We start from the raw sequence: 10,579 nt of genomic DNA on the forward strand, positions 1-10,579 counted from the left end.
TATACAAATAAGTATATTTTGAAAATTAGACAAAGTAATAAATAATTTTAAAAATTGAATAAATAACAAAACCACTTCAATATTAAAATGAATTTAATGGAAAAAATAATATTACTAATGTATTTAATATAATTAATTGTTCGATTTTAAGGGTTTCTTTTCTGGCTCGAACTGCCAATTCAATAGTTCAGTGGATTAGTCTCTCGTCATAATAACTTAATAAGTGGAAGGACTGAAAAATATTAATGTATTATGTATTTTTAGTGAAAACAATGTTTATTATTTGTTAAATATTATGATAATATTGCACTGTTGTTGAGAGAGAATATTATTCTATTGTAGTAATGAGGATGTTTTCTTGTGTTCTTGATTATTGTGGATTCTATGGATATTACTGTGTATCTTGAAAATTGTGATTATGCTGATGTAAACATTAGCCTGTGTAGTCAATAATGCTCACGAGGTAGCATGAGATGGTGTTTGAATCAAGTATGGTGGACAGATGAAATAACTATACTTGATAGAGTGTAAGAAGTTTTGATGGAAATTGGTACGTAATCAATTATATCTTTAGTTATAATGGGAACAGTAGAAAGGACTAGTCAGACGCAAGAGTCATAAATGACAAGCCTTCGAACTTTGAAGGACTTGATGAAAATGTATTTATAGTCGATTATTCGATATATTGTTGTCTGGCCTTGACAATGCAATTGACGTATTGCGTCACTTGTATCGACTGTTGGAGGGCCTGTATGGTTTCGAAGTTTTAGTTCGAGAGCGCGTAAGTTTGCCCGTCAAACTTGCCAATCAACACACTCAAACACACAATTGCCCAATCAACACACGCATAAATATATACTTCATTCACGATCCATAGCATTGGCACGTAATAAAAGTTTGGTATAGACAGGGCCTTCATCATAACATACATCCATTGAACTGAAAATATTTATTATTAAAAAATTTATAATTTATTAAATTAACATCAGGGTATTTATGTTTTAGATAATTTTTCAATCTTATTTATATACATATTTAAATATATATTTGAATTCTTTTATTTTAGAGAAACAATATACATTATACAGAATATATATAGAAAAAAATAATTTACTTACAACTGTCACGGCATCATTTAAAAGGCTCTCTCCGAATACAACAATATACAAAATTTCATTAACATGAATTTCTTCAAATACTGCTAATACTGCAACCGGATCAACTGCACTTATTAAAGCCGCAAATAAAAGCATGTCAAGTACAGGTGTCTCACATGAAAATAATCCACTTCTTCCCATTAGCCATAAAGATAAACCTGTAAATATTAAGAAATAATATTATATATAAAGCAATGTGAGTCACATACGATTCTGAGTTGAAAAATAGTTCAGATAATAGTGAATAAAATATTTATCTAATATAATTATTAAAAAATATAGTGGTGTATGTAATGATGTATGTATAGTATTCTATTATGAAGGGTTTGTTTTATGGCTCGAACTGCCAATTTAATAGTTCAATGAATTAGTCTCTCGTCATGATGACTGATGAGGAAATAACAGGTGAAAGGGCTGAAATTAAGTAGGATGTATTATTATTGTGTTAAAATATCGTTTATTCTTGTTATCAATTATTATAATATTGCAGTTTGATTACTTCTGGTGAGAGAAGGGAAAATATTGTATTGCTCATCAGGGTGATGTCGTTAATGCTATGGAAATTACTGTGGATCTTGAATGTCGGTTTTATGCTGATGTTGTAAGGGTCAGGATGCGTAGTCGATCACGCTCATGAATGAGCATGAGAAGATGGTGGTTGGAATCAAGTATTCTTGGTAGAAAGAATGATCATACTTGATAGAGTGTAAAATGTCTTAATGGAAATTGGTAAGTAATCAATTATGTCTTTAGTTATAATGGGAATAGTAGAAAGGACTAGTCACACGCAAGAGTCATAAATGACAAGCCATCGAGCTCTGAAGGACTTGATGAAAATGTATTTATAGTCGATTATTCTATAAACTGTTGTTGCGTCACTTGTGTCGACTGTTTGAGAGACTGCGCGTTCTTCGAAGTATTAGTTTCAGAGAGCGTACTCTATCACCTATCGACTGTTTTAAGAGAAGTTTGATGAAACTTGATTTACTCGTGTGTGACTAGCTTATATAATTATATAAAGAGATGTACCTTGTAAACTACCGACAATGTGTGTTGATTTCTGCGTAGCTGATGAGTCCCTTTTGATTACTATTCCAATTGGCTTCACTGCAAAATCATTGTCTAGTCTGCTGATTTCTTTTTTACAATGCACGTGTATTTTTAGTAGGCTGCCGAATATGTGGCCACGTGTCGTCGTCACAGTATATACTGAAACACTTAGCCGCAATAACAGTTAAGTGAGCGCGAGGTAGAATTACAATGAGCGTATAAGCCTTTTGAATACGCGCACGAAGCCGAAGGCTTGATAGTTCCGTGGCGGCTCTACTGAAAATACTGACCGTTCCATGGCAGTCCTGCTGAGGGCAGACCGAGACTCGTGTGCCATGGTTTCTATTGGTAAATGGTTAGATCGGTTCACTATGATCGGTAAACTCCGGTCGGCTCGCGGCAAGATGTTCGGTATGAGCAAGGGTGGTTCGGCAAAAGATGTTTGGCAAGAGAGCGAGGCACGCCGCGTGCTTGCTTTATATCCACGCGGCGGCTCGCTTAGCTGGTAACAAAGCATCGTCGTTGCTGCACTGGAATATTATATGAGGTACAGAAAGAAAAGTCTAGATGTTTCGAGAATTCGACGAAAGAAAAAATAAGGCGTAATAACGTTAGAGAATTTTGGGCGATGTTATTACCCGAAGACCATGTAAACATTGCGGGCCATTTGAAACAAAAAAAATAACAAGTATACGAAAATTTTTGTCCAAAGTGTTTACAGAAATCTGAGAACGACAATCGACGGTCTTGGAACTTGCTTCAATCCCGAACAGTAATAGTATTTATAAGAAAGTACATTTACAAAATTATTTTGTGTATAGAAATATTATATCAAATATTTTTTCTTTATTAGAATAAGGTACTACATAATATCTGTAATATAAGTTTGAATATCTTTAAATGTGAATAAATTATCAAATACCTTGGAAATATTTAGGTTAATTACGTAATAAAATATATTTCTATATTTTAAACTTAAAATCTGTACAGAATTTATATATTTATTAGGAGGTATAAAAATACTATGAATAAATAATTTAATAGGAGAAATATAGTTCAAATATATTTAGTATCAATTATTAAACGTAAACACGAGCTGAATTATATTTTTCTAAATGCAAGGCTAACTTACTACGTATTAACTGTTCAAATATTAACATTAGTGCTGTTTATAAATAGTTTTAAAAAACTGTTTAAAAAAACCGGGCGAGGAGGGCCAAGTAATTAAGATTAGATGTGAGCTCCTGATGTTGATAGGAGGATTGCAGGCTAGTCGACAAGATAGTACATGTATTCAATAAAGAGCAGTTTTGTTATTTAGTTTGTTTTATTTATGATTGCACTAGTTGAATTATAATTAGTTTTATTTTTATAATTGATTTTTTTGACTTTTCTTGATTTGTGTGTTTATTGCCACTGAGCTATCACGTAAGTTGCATACACAGGAAGAAGTTGATGCCTTGCTGGTCCTCTATATGTGACACACGTGTAGATGAAATAATACACACAGAAGAGCGAGGTCGTAAACCCCCGCGCTTCCGTGTATATGAGCACGTGGTGTCGCTTGAATTGCTTGTATTATGTTTTGCAGATAGCTTTACGTATCTGCAGATTGGCGTATATAGCTTGTGTATATACCTCGTATATACCTCGTGAGTCTGCACGTTGTGTATAGCAATGCTTTGTCTTGTTCTTTGAGTTGCCTCGTATGGCTCCTTGTAGTTTGATTGTGTATACTGTGCGGACTAATATTCGTAGTTCTCGATTCCCCTTTTTTGTATTACACTGCTGCGAGTGTATGATTTGATTATCTAGTACTTGTGTTGAATAGATTAATCTTGGACTTTTGCGTTTAATTGACTTGTTCATTTTCTGTTAGATAAGATAAGATAAGTGATTGTGCCATGCCGGCGTTGCCTTTTTTAAAGCCTTCTCTCGACCACGCGGTTGAGAGTCAATCAGAGTTGTCTTGTCGATCATGGCGTTGCCAATGAGATTTAGTCTTATTAGTGTGCCCAATTAGATTTCTTCTTTAGTTTATGGTAATTCTAATCACGGCGCTTTTCGAGTGGTGGGGTCTCCCACCAGTGAGTCTTTCCAAGATGGAGGCTCCAATGAGAGCGGGTCTTGCTCAACTCCCTTCCATGATGGGGGGTCTTGATGCCGCGCTTTTCCTTCTCCATCCTAGCATTGTTGCATGCATTTCTTATAATCATGCGCGTTGCGATCGGTCAGTGTTGTGAAGGTTAGGTGTAGCATTGTTTTTGACTGTATCATCTGGCTTGTGTTTTTCAGGCTAACTTTTTGATTTGTGTACGCCAGATGTTTTATGATTTGTCGTCGATAGATGCTTTATGGCGAGGCTGTGTCAAATGTCTCGTAGCATTAGTTTTATGACTTGTTTTTCTGGACACTTGGGGCCTTGTTCTCGTCAGATGTGTTTATGAAGTTTATTTTCTTAAGATATTCGAAGTTTTGCTGAATTGTTTAGATTTAGTAAATCCGAGGCGCGTTTTTGAATTTTATTACTCGCGTAGCCGAGAGTTGCCTTTTTCGGAACTCTTATCTCGATTTTTCCAGAGTTTAATGAGCTGCGAGTTTTCTTACATTCTTGAACAAGTGCATAAATTTCAGATATATCGACTTTTCCGAATCTCCAACGACCGATGGAGAATTTTCTTAGAAGTTATGACATTTGTATAATTTCCTTAAAATGATAACCGTTGAACTTTTTCTTTGAAATGGTAGCCGTTGGGATTTGTTCCGAAATGATAATATTCAAAAGATTCTCTGAATCTCGAACAAACTTCTTCGTTTAAAACTTTAATGAAATTATTTGCAACTATTTAAAAACTGCCATAAAAAGAGATTATTTCAATTTATTAATAATTTTATATTATTTTCATATTATTTTTTAATCTTTTATTTTTAAGATATTCTTAAATTGAATATATATTACTTACCGATTGATAATGTGTTAAAAATAGTCCCAATTACTGCAAATAACAAAATTGTTCCGAGATGATCAAAAAATAATCGATTAGGCATAAAGTACCCAGCATCTAAGATTATAGGAGGAAGCATATATAGAAAGAATGTATCCGGTGTTAATGGTGACATATGTACATTATTTGTTTGAAATAAGAATAATCCGACAACAACTCCCACTACAATGAGCAGACATGATTCAGGAAAAATTTTATTTAAATTCGGTGCCATATGAAACCCTATTAAAAATTGTATAATTGATTAATAAAATTCTAAAATTAGTATATTATATATTCTTGATATACATTAAAATATTAATTATAAATAAATTATAAAATATCGAACATATATATATAAATTTATTAACAATTTTATTGATTCTACTTAAAACGTATATGTTCTTTTAAGAAAAAATTTATAAAAACATAGAATGTAAATTCTTGTTTTTAAAATAGTATAATTTTTTAACTGCAACCTTTAGATGTATAAATATATATACGTGTTCTCGCATCTATATTAGTGCTTGCAATATTGTATAAATAATTTTTTGTATTTAATTATTTTTTAAAACAATTTTTGGTAATAAATTAAAATAATGTAATGAAAATGTGTTTTCCCATTTCTTAGTAATTGTTCGAAACTATTTTATTTCCTGGCTCGAACTGCCAATGTTTCGATAGCTTTAATGTATCGCCCGCCCTAGCGGGTGCTCGGGAAGGAGTTAAGTGGAAGGGCTATATAAATACAGTATGCATTTCTTCGAAAATTTGGTTTATTTACAGTTACACTATTCTTTGATTGGATTTATATATATATATATATATATTGGAAGAGAATACACTATATACGGTCATGTCCTTGCAGTTGCTTATAACCGATCTTGTGTTGAATAAGTTCTCTTCTCGAGATGCTTCCTTGAGATGTTGATGTTGTTATTGATCTTATAAGGATCAGCAACTGATTATGCACACTCCTTATTAGTGAGTGTGATTTGTGCTATTAATAATAGCGTCATGCTAGTCTTGTAAGGACTGACAATAATTTAGGTCGCATAATCTTTATGTCTTACAGAGAAACAGTAGCTTTGACCTGATGAGAAGTTCACCATCGCGAATGCTCATTGTTGTTGGTGCTGAGTTGTTGCTGATTTTGCAAGGATCAGCAATGATTATGTACGCTCAATATTTAGTCTGGCGTTTTCTTGATATGAAGGAAATGGTGTTACCACTTTTTAATTGGAGCACAGGAGAATTGACGTGTCTTTCTTCTATGTTGCTCTTACTTAAAGTTTGAGCACTAATGTACCATCATTAAATAAGAGACTTTTTAGCCCCTGGCGTCTTGGGCTTAAAGCTTGATCACTAATGTATCACCATGAAGTAAGAGCTTCTTTCTTTCTTGGCGTCTCCACTCGGACCGCTCTTGTGTCTGCGTTGTCCCCACTTAAGGTCTCTGACCAAAACGTTTCCGGTTAGGAAACACTTCTGCCTTAGGTTTTTCCAATCGAACTCGCTTGCATCTTCCGTATTCAGAAAGAGTTTGGCTTCGACAGTGGCCACATCGGCAAGAGCGCCTCTAGCGGCTGCGCCTTCAATCAGAGAGAGAGAGAGTCTTCTCGTGGCTTTCCCGCCAAAAGGAACTCCAGACTGAAGCGCCCTTGTTCGGTTTATCCAAGCAGCAACATGAGTAGTCTCGACAACAGTGTATGTATTATGTACCGTTAGATCGGAAATTTTGCGTGCAACGACTATTTCCAGATCTCCAATAAGCTGGATTTTCCCAGATATTCGAATGACTTGGGTTTTCTCAGATGTTTAGCTACAACGGCTTTTCGCATATGTTTAACGGCTTGAGTCTACTTTGAGACTTGATATTTGTAAATTTTAAGTTCAGAAAAAAAATTGTTGTGTTATTTTCGATAATTAGAATATAAATTAATTTAATTTCAATATATAAAACATCTGGTAATTTATTTCTAGGATAACAGAAAAATCAGGATTATAAAAAAGCTTATTTTTTTAAATGACAGTGTTTCTTCACATTACTTCTACAGTTTTACTGGATCTAGAAAATAAAAAGCCGGAAACATAGTTCATATAGTATTGCGTTTTTTTTAACCGTAAACAAACTGGAAAATTCATTATTAAAAAGTGTTTTATTAGTTTTTAAAGTATTTATTTACAGGTCACATACTTTTGTATGTTTTATTTAGTTAGGTGACTAGTAAGAATAGGCATAATGTATCTAATACAGAAGTTATTTTATTTACGAATTTTTAATGATTTTTATATATGAGGATATGTAAATATATTTGAAGAATATTTAAAATACTAATTTTGTTACTATTAAATGCCATGGATACTGTTTTATTTTTCATTTTTCAAAAATATATATTTTTCTTAAATAAATTTTGAAAAATAGATAATTTTTAAAACAATAGTAAATATATTTTTAAATTAGAATAGCCTGAAACTGTACAACAATATTCTTAATATATTGACAATCACCATAGATTAACCAAATCTTATTGAATATTAGTAATAAAAGATACTAAACATTTTCAATTTTCTGTTTTTTAATCTCACTTAAAATGTATTTTAAAATAAATTTTCTCATTCTAGTATAATCAAAAGGATTTTATATTTTCCATAACATTTAAAAAATCTTTTAATATATTGTAATATTCAATTATGTATTTTCATTTATGCATGTTTTATATATTCTGTTTATGATTTAAGCTAAATTGTATATTTAATTTCAACTATAATATATATTTCTCTTAAATATTAATCCACATATGAAAATAACTGGCATTAATATTTTTTCTGCTTATATTTTCATTGATAGTAGACACTGATAGTAAAAGAAGTTTTAAATGTTTAAAAAATAATTATATTTTATTCATCACTCTTATGTTACATATTAATAAATCACTGACCCTGTATACGTTGTAAAATTCATATTCAATTGATCTGTGTCTTTATATTAACTTATATTTGTTTCTGATAATTTTTGTTATATATGTATTATACCACCTAAGTTTTTGTTCTGAATTTTGAAATATTTTAAAAAATCAATAGAGATAATTTATATGTTTTAGTATTAACTGAGAAACAACTTATTATTTAATAAAAATCAAATATATCTATGCGCCAATACTATATAATACCCCTATAAGGAAAACTGAATTTAAGATTTCTATATTACAATTGTATTAAAGAAACTGGTAAAAAATGTCAAAATATTTTTTGTATCATGCAAAATTTATTTTATAAAATGTATAAAATTATATAAATTCAATAACTACTTTAATATATATATATATATATATATATATATGTAATGTAAAAAAATAATTATAAGAAAATAATTACTTAGAATTAACAATACAACATATTTTTGTTAATCAATATTATAACATTAATAAAGATGAAAAGATCAAACTTTGTATATATAAAACTTACGTATAAAAATTTTATAATTATCATGTTATTTGGAAATTAATATAATACACAATTGACCAAAATATAAAAGAATCATTCTTTTATTATATATTTTTTATTATTTTATAAAATGTACATACATTAATCTTATTAAAAAAAATTCAAGTTAAGTTATTTATTATTTTGAAAATGTTCATACCAATTTTAGCAACACTTGCAAAGAATATCCAAATTCCAATAATAAAAGGAGTTTCAACACGATGAAATTCGATTGTAAAAATTGTATATGTTTTGAAATCCTTTAATGTGATATCAATAGTTTGATGTTTTAACATATTTTCTTTAATATAGTAATTATTCACTAATTTTTCATTAAAAATATTTTTTATGTAACTATTACTTTTTGATAATTCATTAGTTTTATGGTATTCTGGTTCAATATAAAATTTTAAACTAGAATTTGTTTCATGTAAATGATTAGCTATTATAGAATTATAAATCGTTGTCGAATTAACATAATAAATACATATTATGATTTTATAAAATAGACTTAAACAAGACAACTCAGTTTTCTTGTGTTGTATATTAGACACTGATGTACCAAATAAAAATATTGACATTTTTATGTTCTGGTTGCTAACCAAAATACTATTCATACTATAATAGTACATATATTGTCAGATACATATTTTATATTAAACATTTCTGCAGAAAGTTTCATGTTTTAATATAATTTACGATTTAAGCTATTTAAATAGGAGTATGCGCTTTAAAAGGCATATTTACATGTACTTGATAATTTTTAGAAGTTATGAATACAAATATTTAATATGTATAATTATCATAATTTAAAATGTCTAATAAAATATAAAATTATATTGTATTTTTATTATAACAAACAATATTCTAAATATTAAAACCTAATATATCTTATTATCGTTATGCAACATGCGCTAAAATACTGAATTTACAGCGGCATGCGCATATTGCAGTACTATATCCTATCCGTTAAAATGTAATAGTTATTTATTATGTTAATTTATAAATGAAACTAATGTTCAATTTCAAAATGTTAAAATAATAAATATTAAATGCTAATGTTGAGCTATTGAAACTGCACTTATGCAATTAACTTATTATTATATAAAGAGCTATGCAAACTATTGGAGTCGATAATTCTATATAATTTCGTTATAACTAGAATAATATTTATACAAGTTTTATAATAATGAAACTTCTGAATATTACTGATTTTCGCCAAGTACGAATGGTGTAAACAAATTAAATTTTCTTTTATTTTAAATGATGTATTTGCTACAGTATATAAATGAAAAATGATTCACAAAGGATAAAAATTTCAGTAGTTCTGAAATGGAAAGAACTTCAATGTCATCGAAAATAAGATATTACAATTTAAAATCGTTAATTGATTAAGAAAAATAAAAAAGTATTCGAAAAATACATTAGATTTTTTATTCTCAAAACATAGGAGTGTTTATTATTTGTTAGTTTATGTTTTCTAAGTATAATTTATCAGTGTAATGGTAGAAATAATTTAATAATAATACAGTAATAAATAAGAGTAATGTATAAAACATACAAACTGTACATAATAATTTAATGAGGTATAATAGCAGATATATTGTCTAAAAATAGAGTACCGGGCGAGGAAGGCCAAATATCTAAAGTTAGATGTAGACTCCCAGATGGTTGGTAGGAAGATGCAGGCTAGTGGACAAGATAATGCGTGTAATCAATAATAAATAGTTTTGCTATTTGTTGTAATTTATTCAGATTATTCTATAAGGTGTATTATAACGTGTATAAAAATTAACTCAACTAATCCGGCTCAAGAACCAACGTGTAAAATTAACTACGAAAACCACTAGATGTGTGGGAGAATACGTGGGCAAGTTAGCGGGTTGATGCACTAATTCAATA

General features: G+C 29.7%; 1 protein-coding gene across 1 annotated transcript; it reads right to left on the minus strand.

The window, feature by feature from the left end:
• Positions 1-311: 311 nt before the first annotated feature.
• LOC105366918 (sodium/hydrogen exchanger 3-like) lies at positions 312-8,999 on the minus strand. The gene is made up of 4 exons (XM_011505523.1): positions 8,838-8,999; positions 5,171-5,434; positions 1,119-1,315; positions 312-939 (listed from the first exon to the last, which is right to left on the minus strand). The coding sequence occupies exons 1-4, from the start codon at positions 8,971-8,973 to the stop codon at positions 919-921; spliced, it is 618 nt and encodes a 205-aa protein (XP_011503825.1). The 5' UTR covers positions 8,974-8,999; the 3' UTR covers positions 312-918.
• Positions 9,000-10,579: the final 1,580 nt, after the last annotated feature.

This window comes from Ceratosolen solmsi, unplaced genomic scaffold, assembly GCF_000503995.2.
Source record: "Ceratosolen solmsi marchali unplaced genomic scaffold, CerSol_1.0 scaffold54, whole genome shotgun sequence".
Lineage (NCBI taxonomy): Eukaryota > Metazoa > Arthropoda > Insecta > Hymenoptera > Agaonidae > Ceratosolen > Ceratosolen solmsi.

What these genes read in the sequence shown, in the direction of transcription:
- LOC105366918 (XM_011505523.1), bottom strand. Translation starts at nt 8,973, where the DNA reads ATGTTAAAACATCAAACTATTGATATCACATTAAAGGATTTCAAAACA. An exon ending in TTTTAACACATTATCAATCG is followed by an intron (nt 1,316 to 5,170) that starts GTAAGTAATATA and finishes TAATATTTACAG; the next exon opens with GTTTATCTTTATGGCTAATG. An exon ending in TAAATGATGCCGTGACAGTT is followed by an intron (nt 940 to 1,118) that starts GTAAGTAAATTA and finishes AAATATTTTCAG; the next exon opens with TTCAATGGATGTATGTTATG.